At 40.0% G+C, this 16248-nt stretch overlaps 1 protein-coding gene across 8 annotated transcripts in view; it reads left to right on the top strand.

Annotated features, from left to right (window-relative positions):
- Positions 1–16248, top strand: part of LIFR (LIF receptor subunit alpha) — a 54570-nt gene extending 38322 nt beyond the window's left edge. For all 8 annotated transcript variants that reach the window (XM_055698842.1, XM_055698844.1, XM_055698846.1 and 5 more), the window contains 7 exons: positions 1731–1910; positions 3673–3774; positions 5359–5526; positions 6170–6331; positions 7385–7478; positions 8028–8106; positions 8774–16248. In XM_055698842.1, coding sequence (XP_055554817.1) covers positions 1731–1910; positions 3673–3774; positions 5359–5526; positions 6170–6331; positions 7385–7478; positions 8028–8106; positions 8774–9412 — 1424 coding nt within the window. In that variant the 3' untranslated portion in view covers positions 9413–16248. The remainder of the gene's footprint in view (positions 1–1730; positions 1911–3672; positions 3775–5358; positions 5527–6169; positions 6332–7384; positions 7479–8027; positions 8107–8773) is intronic.

Below are 16248 nucleotides of genomic sequence, written 5' to 3'. Positions count from 1 at the left end.
GTACTAGGTTTGTGGTGTGGGACAGCTGATGGCAGCTGGAGCTTTGCATTCATTTATAGTTTTCTCTTGGATGTCTGAGGTTCCCTTTGGTGTTACCCAACTTGTACTTGTTGAAGATTTGCTCCGAAGTTGGTATAGGAATTATCTGAGTCACTGACTGGAGTCATGAAAGATGACTCATTCACTGAACTGGATGACATGTCTGCCCAAACATCTTTTCTGGCTCCTTCCTGTGTACAGTCTGTAAGTGCTTTTAATGCCTGGAAGAGAGCAGTGGCTCTGAAGCTTTAGATCTGCTGAGGTTTTGTGAGAACAGAAAACACAAACAAAGGGTATTCTGCCTTAATTAATTTGTCACCATCTCTGAAAAGTGCTCTGTAGAGAGTTGGGGCATATAATTTGGCTGTTACAGGCTCCTCTACCACAGTAGTGCTATAGTGCTAGTAGTTGTTTCTACAAGTCTAGGTTGCAGCTATAAATACATGAAAATGAGCTGTACTGACCTGGGTGAATTTCTGGCTCAGGAAATAAAATAGAGTGTGGTGTATTTAAGCATTTTTTGGAGAGCATGTGTTCACTGTCAGTAAAAAAACTTTCCTGTAAATAGGAAAATTAAAGCAGTCTAATTAGAGATATGCTCCCTTCCAGCATCATAGAAGTGTAGTTTCACGGGATGCATAGTAGTTTTTTAGGGGAAGATATTGAAAGACTTCTGGAGTTGACTTGCTTTTTTTAGTCATGTGTGTCTTTCTTGCCATGAACAGGACGTACACTTAGCTGTATGTTAAGTTTATCTAGAAATAGACAGCCCTTCACAGGACAGTCCTGAATAGACATTCACAGCATGTCTGTGAGAGTAAAGTTTTCACAGCACTGGTTCTTAAAAACTGCCCTTGCCCTTCAGCCCTCCATAGTTTATGCCTTTAATAACATGAAATAATAGACTCAATAGGGAGCATAAATGAGAACACAGAAAAAAGGAAAAACTTTAACCCTGAGACTATTTTTGCAGATCTGTTGTGGGACCACCACTGTTGTGGTGGCCTTTGGAAAACATCCCTTAGCTTGGCAGGGTCCCATCTGATGGACAGCTGTGGAGGGAAGTTGCAGGAGTTGGAAGTTGTTCCCAGATCTGATCACTTCAGGGGCAGCTAAACCTTTGATAATCAGAAACAAGAAAAATAAACTAAAGGAAAAGCTTTTCTTTTCTTTTAATTCACCCTTGGTAGACTGGAGCCTCCATAAAGTTCACCGGGCACTTGACTTTTGCTGTTGATTCTCAGTGAAAAATGGTTGTCTGTGGTCGGGCAAGTGACAGCAAGACACTTTGAAAGAAACACAAAGCAAACTGTTTGATGAAATGACAGCAGGAATTTATAGCTGGAGGCTGCTGCCAAATTGGTGTCAAGTCAGATTTGAACCTGACATCTGCTGTAAATCTTTACCTTTAAAAAGTGCTTTTTGAGCCAGTCCTGAGCTGCAGCACTTCTCGTCATTATTCTTATGGCTGGCTGAGGGATTTGCTGCAGGCTACATCTGATTTCCAGCACTTCAGAAGGCATAGCTGAGTACACCACTTCGAATTTCACAGTACCAGGAGCACGCCTTTCATTCTTAGAAATGACTGCCATTTATAAAACCTTTGTGCTGTGGCTGGAAGGCTTTCTTCCAGCTTGGACTACAGATAAGTGTCTGCTTTCTGATGGATTTTTGTGTCGTCTTTATTGCAGACAATGTCAAAACAGATCGGGCCATAGCAATGGGGAATGGAATTTATATTTCTTGGAATTCTTACCCCAACATGACCTGTGGCTATATAGTAAAATGGTGTCATTCATCTGGCTCTGAACCCTGTAGTGTGGACTGGCAGAAATTTCCTTCAAATACAACAGATGCAGTGATAAAGTCTGGTAAGTCAGAAATAATTTTTTGTTGGTCTTTCTGGTTGAGAGCCTAAGCAGCAAGTGGAATGAGAGCAACACCAACGCTATAGGTTGAAGATTGTTGCATTGCTATATGCGTAAATGAACCCCTTCTTGGTACTGTGTTTATTTTAATTTCTTACACAGCCTTGCTAAATCCAAGTATCGGTCTTGACATAACTGTTATCATCCTATGTTTATTAACTGTTTTGAAATTACCTCTTCTAGCTACACCCAACAACTTCCTAATTCAGCCTAATGGTTAATCTAGGGATTGGGGGTTTGTTTGGATTCTAAACATAAACAGTGCTGCTTGGGATGGGGGAAGACTTATCTGTTGTTTTTACATGAGGGAGATTTTTTTTAAGTGTGACCTCCATGTGTTGGCTTGCTGTCAGCAATTGAAGTTTCCTGGAACAGGGCACATTCCAGGTTTCTAGATGCTGGTGGGCAGATCAGGGAAATGAAACTCAGCTGTGATGGGACTAGTAGGAGCAGAAGAGGAAAGAGAGGACCCAAGAAAGATGTAGGATTTTTACCTGCTGTCTAAAAGTGTTTATATTTGGGTTTTAGAAGAGTATATATAAGGTCTTCATTAAAGAAAACAACTTGGAGGTCTGTACATAGGAAAGCTGGGGGGGAGTGGGACCTGGGCAGGGGGACGATGTGTTTTCCTGCCTGTAATTACAACACTGTGTCCATGTTGTTTTCGCTTGTGCTGGCTAAAGCCTGCTTTTTCTAAGCAGACAATACTATGTTAGGCTGCCCAGGGAAGTAATTGAGTCACCATCCCTGGAGGTATTTAGAAGATGTGTAGATGTGGCACTTAGGGACATGATTTAGTGGTGGGCTTGGCATTGTGACGTGAACGGTTGGACTTGATGATCTTGAAGGCCTTTTCCAACCTAAATGATTCTATGACTCTATGTTTGTCCAACAATGCACCGCTCTAGTGCTGAGCTCTTCCCTGGGATGCTTCTTGCAGCACATTGTGGGAGTTACCAGGCTGCTAGGGCTGGGCTCAAGGTGGCAATTCCGCCTCTGTGCTTAGTCCTGCCAGGAGAGTCTCAGGCTGCATCTGAACTCTTGCAAAACCCACTTGACTGTAGAGTTCACAGTGGCATTTTGTTTGGGAAAAAACTTGAAAGTAGTGTACACCCTGACTTGAGAAAATCCCGGGAAGTGGTAAATTATTTACACATTGTAGTATCAAACTTCTATGCCTCACCAAAGACACATGAAGCAGAAATATGATGAATATCTGTGTTTTGTAGTCAGTTCAGGCATGGAGTTCATCGCTAAAGTGCTTCGCTGTCACTTTTCAGAGTTCTCTGAATTTCTTTTGTACTCTTGCTGTAATAAGCCTGGGTATTTCAAAATGCATTTGTATTTCTGAGGAGGAGGCAGGATCTACCTGTCTGCTTTGGGAGAAAACAAAGGGGATTGTTTCTGGTAACTTCAGTTTGTGTTTCCCTATGAAAAGATCAATTTATGCAATTTGAGTAGCTTGTTTAGTATCCTATTTGTTTAGAACCAGAGTTTCTCTGGGTTATATTTTCTTACTGCTTCCAAACTGCATCTGATGGCATAGCTTTTGTAGGAATTGCAAGTAGGAATAGTATTTATACCTAACACTGTGGTCTAAGACTTTGTAACTTTTATTATGTGTTTATATAAGTCTGCATCATGTGAAAGCTAAAAGCATAACTCCTCTTAAGTGAAATTTTCTTACAGCAATTTTCTCTTGCAGCTCTGTTTAGACCTGGTGTGAGATACAGCTTCTCACTATATGGCTGCAAATCCAGTGGATATCAGTTATTGAAAAACATTACTGGGTATATGAAAGAGCTGCGTAAGTGCATGTTATCATTCATGATCTTTACAAAGTGAATTTAGACTGTGGTTTTAGCTCAGCATTGTCAGAAGACTGAGACCAGAATCCCTCTACAGTACTACTGACTTCTGCTTTTTCTCTGTATTGAATTGTAATACATTTCTCCAGCCACTTCCAGTTCCCAGCATGCAATAACCCTATGTTCTCCAGCTTGTGTGGTGGCACACGGTGTCGCGGAAGTTTGCTCTGAAGACACTGGTCTTCAGAGTTGAACCACAGGGCAGTGGTCCCTACCACCGCAGGAGAGGGGGCAACTTTTTTTGATTTATCAAGTCAAAGTAAAGTTCTGAGTGCAGTTTGTACAGCTCAGCAAATATAAACGTTTCTGTTTAAAAGCACTTCTTAGTCCAGAACTAGATCCTAGAGTAGAAGCCACTTTGAGAATTGCACTTGTATTCCCTCCCATACCAACCCCATCTGGATAACTGCAGTTTGAACCAGGGCTCAGCTTTGCTTGCCTGGAGATGCATTAGCATCTGAATGCTTTCTGTTGCCAGGTGTCTTAACATGGTTTTACCCTTTAACACCACAACTGTATTGTATTGTAACTACAGAACCCATTTCACTTTCAAGTTTAATGTGTTTTCTGCTAAAACAGTTTGTTCAGAAAACTGAGCTGCTGAAATAATCTGAGCCCTTGGAAATGCCATTGTTTATTTCATTGCTAAAGTTGAAGATGAGGTTAAGGCTATTTTACCAGAAACTGAACCTTCAGCCATTTCTATCTCTGTAAAAGTCCTGAACAGTTTTCCAGAAGGTTTTTCCATATGTGTTCTCAACAGATTGGAAGCTTTCAAGGTAAAAGGATAAAGACTTTTGGGGACTAAAAAGGCATTGAACATGCAGAAGAAACTTAGTAAGAAATGAGAAATGTATTCACTTTGCACAAGAGCATTAATTCTAAAAATTCAGATTTGCCTTTGGAAAGGTAACCATCAAGACAAAAACAGATGCACTCTTAAGCATGAGTTCAGCACTAGTGTATCAGTGCTAAATGTCAGACATAAGTCCTGATGCACATGGCCTTACACAATATCTTCTGTAACTCTTCCAGTGGGGTACAACTATTGGAATAAAGACTTGTGGTGCCTGCTAAGAGTAGTTCTTTTAAGATGAGATAGATTTCCATTCTAGGAATGTGGAGTGTGTTTAATTTGAAGACAAGCTATGAAGTCACAGAGTTAAAGCCTTTAAAAGCTAAATAATTTGTATGCTCTGAATGTTTATGCAATCTTCTGGGGTTTGTTGCAGGAGGAAGAGTATTTACATGTATGGGTCTGTAAGAAAGCTGCCCAAAGAGATTTTTCTTTCAGCTTCAGTTAGTAGATGATACTGCAGTAATTAATAACAATAAGAGCCACATACTTGTATTTTTGTAGTATCATCTGCTAAGTCTTTACATATGTTCTTGATAGTGGTGGAAAAGTATTCAGGAAAAAGTTGAAAATGCTAGCCCTGAACTGATTAACCACTTACACGGATTCAGCTTTTAATGATAAGGTGGTTTCTTACTAGCTTTTTCCTTCATAATTCTCCCTACAGCTCCAAAACGTGCACCAAATTTTACTGTAGAAGAAACTTCTTCAGATTCTATATTGGTAAAATGGGAAGACATTCCTATTGAAGATTGTCAGGGGTTTTTAGAGGGATATCGGCTTTCCTTTGCAAAAGGTGAAAAAGATGCTTTAAAGCCTAGGCTTTCGGAATCAGGTAAATGAAGTCTATAGATTGCAACTTCCTTGCTCAAGGTTTTGGTTTGGGTTGGGTTGGCTTTTTAATAATTTCATTTCACTTTAAAAAAAGAAGCTTCAATCATAATTCAGTTGCATTACTCACTGGCCCCTGATATATGACAAAGGCATTTGAAATAATCAGCTCCTTGTGTGGTTAGCACAGTTGTTTTTTAATATAAGGCAAAAGTCAGAGAAAATCCTGGCTCAGAGGCCATAAAGCTATGCAGTGAGTAAGTGGCAATGTGACACACTGCCCTGTCTACAGATACCCTAGGTAGATGAGACACAGGGGAGTTTACATGGCTATATTTAATTGGGTATATTTTTCCAGTACCCATCTTGTAAGGACATCTCTGTATAGAACTGACTCACTTTAACGTAAAAGATCAAGCAGGAGTGTAAGAAACTGGAGCCAATCTGCAGCCACAACACACTGCTGTGCTGTTTGGTGTTGTCCAAGCAAGCAATATTGCTAGGAATCTTTATATCAGTTTTGCTTTACGCAGAGTGTTCTTCATGTTTCATATGCTTACTTCAAAAAAGTCTTGCTAAAGCTGAGGCTGTCTTTGTGAATCCTTTCTTACAAAGTTATACTTTTCTTACTGCTCCTAAACAAACAGGGAATCCAGAACTTAAAGTTAAGAATATCACTGACTTAACAAAGAAGTCTTTGAAAATACTTGATCTTCAAGGCAAAACAAGTTACCAGCTGGACCTACAAGCCTACACTGCTGGTGGTTTGAGCCCTCCAAACAGCCTCTATGTTGTGACAAAGGAGGACTGTAAGTTGAAGATCCCTGTTCATTAATAGTCTTCAGTACAGGGGCTGTACAATGTATATAAACCTGAGCTTATTTTGGTTTTTTTCCTGGTCCTGTTAGGTAGTTCGGGCCTACAGTCTAATTTTTAATTTATTTAGTTGGTTATTTTTAAATACTAACATTGTTACAGCTCAGAGTTAGTAAAAGGTTGTATCCTGTGATAGCTACCTTGTAGTTAATGGTAATGTATGCAAGAAAAATAACTTTTAAACTACTACTAAATATGGTGGAGTCTTCTCAAGCAGCTAGTTGTTTTTGTCAGGTTTCCCATGATGAATATCTGCTAATACATGGTGGGAAGAAAGACATTGTGGAAATATTTACCAGTTTCAGAATTACAAACAGATGCCTCTCTGCTTTGAATTCTGTTTTATCGATCCCCTGACAGAAACAAACCCAGAAAGATAGTTTAAGAGAGAGCGAGAGAGAGAGAGAGAGAGAGAGAGAGAGAGGGAGAGACTGACTTTGGGGGATGAGAAATAAAGGAAAAGGAAGTGTTTCATATGAAAGACTGAACTAAAATACACGAAAAATCAAACTCAAGGCACTTAACATCAATAGAGGAAGGCAATGGGAATGTATTTGAGCTAAACCCTGGGGATTAGAAGCATTGCAAACCATAAAAAAGACAGTGTTGTTTGTTCAATGAGTTGCTGGCCTATAAGAGCCGTTACCAGAGATGTGGCCAGGTCAGGTAACATGGAAGTGCATTTCCAGTGCCTACTGAGAAAAGAATTACAGTGGCAATCAGTCTTGTGTTGCACGTGAAGCCTTTCTCAATTAAGCAATCAGTGAGAAGCATCTGCTGATACCTGTAGTTATCACTGAATCAGCTCTGTTTACAGGTGGACTTTTGCCCTTCCAGCAAAGGGAAGTTGTATGGTACAGGTCACTGTTTGCAGGCCAGTGTTCGGTGAGCTTAATGAAATGGTCTCTAATCTGTTGACATGTTAGAAAAGGCATAAAACTTGCTGGTAACTTCAAATATATATTTACTGTCTTTTCATCCCCCAGCTGTAGGATTAATCATTGCAATTCTCATCCCTGTGGCAGTGGTTGTGCTGCTTGGAGTGGTGGCCAGCATCTTTTGCTACCGAAAGAGGGAATGGTAAGTGCCTGCTTTCAGTTCTGATCTTCTTCTGGATGTGTTTGCTTCAGTGCTAGAGTTTTCCATTATTTTAGTTATTCTTTGTTTTCTCCCAAGTACCCAAAGATGTCAGTGGGCTTCGTTGAAAAGTGAGTGGCAAAAACATATTCTAGAAGGTGAGGGAGAAAGTGGGTTGGAGAGAGGTCAGTGAGGAATGCAGAAAGGTTTTGCAGGAGCCTGTCTTCTGTGAGCGCTGTTGATAAACAGTTCCCAAATGGAAATAAGCTGGCAACATACTATAATTTGTGAGCCATCCACAAACACACAGGTAGACATCCCATCTTCAAATTTCCATAAATGTGGCATATCAAGTTCCTTAGTTTAAAAAAAAAAGGTTTGCTGTTTTTTCCATTAAATACTCAGTGCAAGTGTAACACACATGAAGTAAATCATTGTGCCAGATGTCTTCAGTACTCTGAATTACAGGGAAAAGTCCTGCGTCCTTTTGTGTATTTGCAATCTGTTTCAGGGCTTGTTAACTTTTAAAAGTTTGTTCTTTCCTCTTTAAAGGATTAAAGAAACATTTTATCCAGAGATCCCGAATCCTGAGAACAGTAAGGCACTGCAGTTTCACAAGAATATCTGTGAGGTAACCTTCATCTTAAATGTAGTATTTTGAAAGGTATGGCAAGCAAAGAATTCTTTTGCAAACTTTGAGTCTTCTGCTCCAGTTCTAGAAAAAAAACTCTGTGGCAGGGGGCAACAGGACAAGTTACTGAGTAACTTTTGTCAAGTGCTATGTAAAGCTTTCTTGTTAATGTAGTTACTTGCAATGTCCCAACTAGAAAAGGACTGCTGCATTTCTCTCCTTCTGCGCGAATAAGAAGTGTCAGTGCATGATGACGATGTGGGAGAAATGTACCAGTCTTTGTCATAGTGTTAGTTAGAAGTAGAAAGTGTGGAGAGGTGTACATGCCATATCCCAGCCTCCTGGTAGACACAGTAGCTGGAACTGGGCATAACATTTAAACCACCTATTGGAATGGGTTATACAAAGCCAAGATTTGGGGAAAGAGTTCTCAAACATTTATTGCAAGATCTGAAGTCTCTTTAAGTTGGCTAAAACACTTTTAATGTTAACAGAAATATGTGATGAGCCAGAAAATGAGAACTAAACTACATCTTTTTATACTGTACTAATGGCAGTAGGATGAGTACAAGCCACAAGTCAACACAGTGGTTTAATTTGGGCAAGTTGTCACTTTCAGGACTTCAAGGTCTTTTGACTTAGCCTCTCCTCCTTTTTCTACCTTCAGGGGAACAAGACACTTAAAACACTGGAAATGAACCCATGCACCCCCAATAGTGTTGAAGTGGTGGAAACACAGTCTGCAGCTCCCAAGATTGGAGACACAGAGATGATGTCCCTGGCAGCAGACGCCACTGTGCCTGAAGATGGCTCTGACTCAGAAGTGGAGAACCATGTGGTTGTGTCCTACTGCCCCCCTATCATTGAAGAGGAGATCTCAAATGCCCCTATGGATGAACCTGTGGGGTCATCTCAGGTGGTTTACATTGACATCCAGTCAATGTATCAGCCTCAAATTAATAAAGAGGAGGAGCCAGAAATAGATTTGGTGACTACAGCAGGCTATAAGCCACAAATGCAGCTGCCTATCAGTGCTCTGAAGATAGAGAGTTGCTCACCTGCAGAGGAAGAATTGGATAAAATTGCAGGTTACAGACCTCAAGCAAACACAAATGTCTGGAACATGGACACTCCAGACTCTCCTGGATCAGTTGAAAGCAACAATGAAAATGCATCTTTTGGGAGCCCGTGCTCCATTAATTCTCGACAGTTTCTGCTTCCCCCAAAAGATGATGAAGACTCTCCCAAACCCAGTAACATAGCGTGGTCCTTTACACACTTTTTTCAGAACAAACCAAATGATTAACAGTGAGGCCTAATTGCACCTGAACCTGCCTTCTAAATAAGCTCTTATTCCTAATGTTGTAAAGAAAGGAAGAAGAAAAGTGCAAAAGGCATGAATTATTCTTGGAGACAGTCAGCAGAGGTTCTAGTGAGCTGAATGCTACCACGTTTAAGTTAGCGGAAGTGTTAATGTTCCATTTTAATAGAGGCCAAGAGGCCAAAGTTACAGCAATTCAGTTATTACTCAAGTAAAATAAATTGGATATAAGGGGTGTTGAGTTTAAAGCTCCTGATAATCATAGTCAAAGAACTCTGCCTACCTTCACATAGTGCTCCAAGATTAATATGGTCTCATGCAACTTATAACTTGGGGATTATTGCTTTGCTTTGTTGTAGTTGTACTCAACTGTGCATACCCAAATGATGCAGCCCCAACACGTCTCCTTACTGAAGGTTTCATTTATCACAAACCTCGTCCCAATGCATGGAAGTGATGTGGTTGGAAACTCTTGACATCTTGTACCTAGTTATAAACTAAGAACAAATGAGAGTACTATTTTTTTTTTCTTCTCCCATACAGAAGGGTATTGTCACTGTTTTAACACTTCTGAAGCAATGACCATTCACATCTGTTGCTTTTTGACTAGACACTAGTTTCTGTACCTACTGTACAATGTTTATTCAATGTTTGACTCAGGGGTACAAACTTGGGGAAAAAAGTGTAACACTGATTTAAACCTCAACAAGAACTGCATAAAGTTTTAAACTTCTTTTTTTAAAAAAAAAAACTTAGGATGCTTTATATTTTTTCTATCCTTTAGTTAAGGAGTTAATCTTTCCTAATATATTGCACTAATGCATTTTGTATTTCATAGCTCCAGCTCTCCTGCTTCAACGTGGTACAGTACTCTGTTCACCCCCAGTGTTCAGCAGTCTTTGCACTATACAGTAATGTAAGCCATGGGGAAATCAGTGTCTCCTAACATTACCTGTCCAAGCAGTTTGTCATGCAAAATTAGATGCAGTCATACTAGCTCCTTGAGAACAAATTGCTCTTTGTATGCTCTTTATTTTATTAGCTTTGCCACCTGTTGCCTGGCTGTTCTTCAGTGTCTACCCAGGACCTTCTCTACAAATCCTACCTGGGAGTACAAGGTGGGATTTCTCAAGTGGCAGGGAGAAACCCAAGGAGGTTTTAGTGCCGCCAATTCTACCTCTCCTTTACCAGACACGTGATGCAAAGGAAGCTGAAATGGTGTACATTTGTGTGCTTAAAGGAGTGTTCAGAACAATCGTCTTTGAAAATGCTTGTTTTAGTGTACGCATCTTTAGGCAGCTGTAATTGTAACATTTCACTGTGTAAACTTCAGACTGTGGCACACATGAGTTTCACTAGCTTACAGAAGAAAGTGCTTCCTAACTCACCTGTTCCTTACTGTAAAACACAGTGGTGAGAGGTCAGATGTTAAAGAGCTTGATCAAAAAGGGTCTCCATAAAGTCCTAACTGAATCTTTTCTTAGATTTCAATTTCATTAGCTGCTTTGTGGTTTTTTGAGGAAATAAGATGGTGGAGTGCTTTTCTAAACAAGATCCCAAAAGAGAGAAGGCGGCTGAATTGGCTAAGCTGCTAGTTGTAAAGGTGTGAGAGCAGACCAGGAAGATGGCTACCTTGGCAGACATTTGGTCTCCAAACTACGTGACCTAACCAGCAAAATAAAACCAAGTGTTAGGTTGCAGCCACAGATTGTGCAGTTTCAGATGTTGGTATGTCTCTGCCATCTCCATAGAATGAAAATCCAGGCAGATTTCAAAACTGACAAAAAAGCAAAACACTAAATAGCATCCAGATCGCCATCAGTAACAACTGCCTGTGTGTGTCTCCTGGAACAGTGAACTGTGAAGCCAGTAAAAATAGATCTGTCTGCAGACCTGACAGAGTTCAAGGTGTGGCTGAAAGAACAGAAAGTGCAGACAGAATTCTGCTTTTGAGTTGAATCTTGGAAGTGAAAAGCCAAGACAGGCAGTGCAAAGTGCTGGTGGCCATCTGTCACCAGACGTCACTGCAAGGGAAAGTTTCATACGTAATCTATTAGTGCCTATTATTCAGAACACTAATACATAAAAGGAAGCAGTTCTGCCCTTTGTGCTTGATAGCTGGGAGGTGGTTAACTCCTAACAGTAACAACCCTTTCTCAAGATCTGGCTTTTGGAGCTGATTTCTTTTCACTAGTGCAGTTTTGGCTTAATGTGTTTATCTCCTAAGATGAATTTTGGGTTGTGCTGCCATATGCTTTTAATTGAAAGCAGAAGATGTCACAGACAGAGTGTATGGGTAGTGGTTTGGGATTTTTATGTAGGAGTTTCTCAGTGCAGAGGAGCAATCAGTATTGTATGGTGATCCAAACAAAAAAAACCTGTGTAGCAGAACAGCTGAACATGAACAGTAACTGTGCTTTCATATTGTTGTGTATTGCAAGAAACAAAACCAAACTGAAGTTTGAGAGTGCTAGCAATTTTTAATTTGGCTGACTGGAAGCCAGGGCAGCTGCAGAGAACACACAGAGCTCTCAGCCTAACACCTTTCACAGTGCTCCCACAGTGAATCACTTAAACACAAGCATCACATACTCAGGTTTTCCTTTGTGCTGCTCTGAGTATTCAGTAATGGCAACAGCATTCTAGATTGCTTCATTTCTAAGTGATTAGGTAGAGGAAAGGTCCACAAATAACAGGGTCTGCCTTGATGTTATCAAAGCACTCTCATCTATCCATCGCTCTTTTTTTTTTCATGTTAAACTTTGACTATGTATCTTATTTGACTAGTGTTCTGACTTCCAGAATGTAGGGCAGAAGAGTCATGTTAATAGCTGTGGCTTACCATACACATCATTTTGTATCAGCAGCAGAAGAGTGGGGTGAAGGGGGGAGAGACATAGGCTTGTGCAGCATATGTAGCATCATTTACTGTTGCTTAATGGTTGTGAACCAGTAAGCAGTTTTCATTCCAGCACTTGAAAGCTCAGCTGCTTCACTTCTGTGGTTTCCTTTGAGCCTGTTCAGTGCTGTCAGCAACAACTCCTTTCCAATGCCTATCTTAAATCTTCAGCAGTGAATCCAAATACCAAATGGGTAGTGAGAGGCAGTGTGCTGATTTTGTGATCATGTGAAGACACCCTGAGGTGCGTGGAGCCGTAAGAACAAATGACGAGGACAGTCAGGGAATGAACTTGCTTTCTGAGCCCTAGTGCCATGCTAAACCAGCAAAGCGTCTTTAGGAATGTCTTCGTACCGAATTCACTTTCAAAGCATGGTGCTGTTTAGCCTCTAAGTGCATGGATAACAATTGTAAGACTAAAACTTCAGGCTTCGGAGGGGATCAGACCCCTTGTACTAGTGCTTTCAGGCTTCCTAGCATCTTCAGTGAAACAATTTCTGAAAAATGTCTTAGGATCCTGAAGTACTACATTTCCTAACCATCACTTTCTGGAAGATCTTACTCCTTTATTGAAGATCTATTTTGTTGTAATTCTTCTGCCTTTGTGCTTTTTTTTCTAGAAGAATAGAAGTTTCAGCTTTTTAGAAAAACAAACCAAAAAAACACAACTTCCAGAAGGGATATGACCAGAAGGGATTGTGTCCAAAACACTATTACTCTCAACTCAGTGCTTCAGTCCTCCAGTTGGATCAGTGTTCAGAGATGTAGGGTGTTAATGCCAAGCAATTTCTTTCTGAAGCAAATCATCAGTACTGCTGCTTTTTATTTTTGAGCCATGCCTGTCATATGTGACAATTTGGGGTTTGTAATGGGGTTTTGTACTGTTCACTGTATGCGTGGAACATCAGTCACATTTGATGTAACATCGTGCACTCTCCTATTTGACACATGAATTATTTTTGTTCTGACATGTGTGGGGATCTGTGATCTTGGTTTTTTTCTGTTAACTTTTGGAATGGTAGATCTGCATGTGATATACCTCACAGAACTACTAGTTAATATATCAACAAAAAAGTAAGCTAATATTGCAGGCAGTGAATTACCTCCCCTGCTATGCATTGGCCGCATAGGCAGATGTAGGACCCAGTGAATGACATTTGCTGTGGTAGCTGTCTTTATTATTTGTAGTTGCTGCTTTGTAGTAGATAAACCATTTCCAGAGGGAACCAGTAGCCATGTTGTCTGTCATGGCACAACTGGGAAATGCACCGTGTTTCTTTGTCTTTGGTTTATGTGGGGCACCTGAGCTTTCCTCTGCTGGGAACACAGCAGCAACAAGCTCCCGCTGACTTTGAGTTTTAGGCGGCTCTAAAGGGGCACGTTCAAGCTACCTTTTTCTTTTTTTTTTTGATCCATTCAGCTGGGTAGAGCTTAGGGCTGTGGTGGTTCCTGTGGTCTTGTCCTCCAGGAAACTCAGTTGTACATGAGTAGCGGCAAACATGAAGGCAGTTGGATGCATTGGAGGGAGAAGGTGTTTAGACATCACTCTGAAAAGGCAATGAGAAATCGTGTGCTCTATTTTTAGACAAATATTCCTTTGTAAATACAATATTGGTATATCTAACAGTAGATAGAAATATAGTAAAAGAATTTGAAATACATAGGAAAAATGTAACATTTAAAGAATCAGATTGCTCACAAGGCTTCGTGTACCATAAATCTAGGTATGTAAATCCCATGTAAATAGCATCTTTAGTTCTACCACAGACTTTGAAGACTTCCGTGCAGATGACGTTAATATTTTTAACACTAAGTCCTAACCTCTTATGCACATATGTACTTTTACATCATTATGTACTTAGGTGCATATTGCAGAGGAAGTTGGCTTGCAATGCCCAAAGCAACTTTTTCGGAGCCCTGTACTTGAATATATGCCTTCTGGGACGCGGTTTTGTCAAGTGGATACAGCTGCCACCTGCGCTCCTGCCGACAGGCTACATGGAGTTTGTGCTGCTGTGCATTAAGCAGTGCCCTGTGTGGCTGATGCTCAGAGATGCTGTTGGCAGTTTGCAAGATTTGTTGTTGGCTTTTTCTTTGCCTTTTCCTTAGCAAGCCTGGAAACCCAGTCCCAAAGCCTAAATGCCAGACATGGATTCAGAAATGTTGGAGTGCTTAAAAACTAATTTCCTCATGCTTAGGCCTGTCTTAAGGTTTTAAATATCTCTGTAGAAGCTGGAAAACAGTTTCTTCTTTAACAATTTTTTTTCCTTTCCCTCCCCCATTTATATAACTCTGGATTTTCCCTAGTGTTTCTAAGATAGCCAGTGTTTGTTCCATTTTTGCATGTTATGCAAACAAACCTCATATGGTATTGGCAGGGGTTTCTGTAACTTTACAAGTTGTCCCAGGGTGTGTGACAGTACTACAGTACTTTTTCCCCAGAAATCTGTCTGTTAATTCGTCCTGCTTTTACAACAAAAAAGGTCTCCAGAGACCTTTTGTATTTCAGGGGGCAGGGGCTCAGCATCGCCATGCAGGTGAGCTGGTCTAATGGCAGGGTGTTGCACGCAGGGGTGGCGTTAATCCCTCTCCAGTCTCACCCTGTCCTTGTGCCAGTGCTGCCCAGGTGACTTTGGTGCAGCAAAGCAGGTGACATCCTTACTTTCTAATGTGATACCCAACAGAACCTCTAGCTAGGTTTTTGGACAGTCCCAAGTCTGCACTTCGATTGTTGTTACGTGAAAGCAAGCTCCAGTGGAAGCGTATGCACAACTTCCACGAGAAGGTTCAATACTTTTGTAACTCATTTGGTCTCATGTTGTGCGAAATGTAGTAAGTAAAACTTACCCAGGGACAAAGGAAAGAATTAAGTGTTCTCATTTTCATTATTTGCCTAAGAAAAATTCAAGAAAGAAATAGCTCAAGCATGGCAAAGTAAAATAAAAACTGGCAAGGTCTCACACTTTCTAGTGGTAATACAATAGAAGAATCCTTTGTCAATGTTTCTGTGATTCAAGAGTGCTTTAGGATGAACAAAATATTATGCTTCATGGCATGTCAGAAAATTTTGTAAAGCAGGGGATAACAAAAAAAGAAGCTAACTGAATCGACTTGTACCTGAAATGCTACTCGAGGGGAGCAGTAATTTGGACTTTGATCCTGTTGTGGTGCACGAAACAGCGGAGCTGGTGAAGTCATACAGGTCACCTAATAAAAAAAAAAAAAGTTGTACTATAATGCTGTAAATTTAAAACTATATACTGTGAACAGGTTCAATTTTTTTTAGCTCTTTTTATACCATATTTTTTACAGCGTGAATAATTTGTTTAGAGATGTTTTTATGTTCTGTTTTTATAAAGATTTTAATGGACTTCTGTTTAATACTAGTGGGAAATATTGTTTGCCAATTTGAAATAATTATCTATAGAAATTAATTTTGAGAATAAATCAAGCTGACAATAATAGTCTTCCCAACACACTAAATCTAATCATTTGTTTAACACATTTCTGTTGCTGAATGATACTGAAGTATTCCACCTTCCAAATCCACTATTGAAAAAATATTTCTTTTGCAATTTAAGCAAAATCATCACGAGGCACTTTAATCAAGTTGTAGCATAGCAAGTAAAATGCTGATTCAACAAAGTGTATTGACATGAAGATTTATTAGCTAAGCAGTTAAACATGCATGCTTGAAAAAAGGAAGCGTGGGATCATGTTGGGGAAATAATATTCCAGTGTGGCAGATGACATTTAGGACTAACCTAACACTAAGATACTGACTTTGCATACATTTTAAACCTAGTTTGCTTGGCTGTTGTAAATCCTGTTGTATTGCTTGGGTGTCTAAAAATACGCATGTATTTAACAATTTTACCATAGTATTGTCATGGAATTTAATAAATATATTTTCTTACACTCA

This window comes from Falco cherrug, chromosome Z (assembly GCF_023634085.1).
Source record: "Falco cherrug isolate bFalChe1 chromosome Z, bFalChe1.pri, whole genome shotgun sequence".
Taxonomy (NCBI): Eukaryota; Metazoa; Chordata; class Aves; order Falconiformes; family Falconidae; genus Falco; species Falco cherrug.
This window is presented reverse-complemented; position numbering and strand designations above follow the sequence as displayed.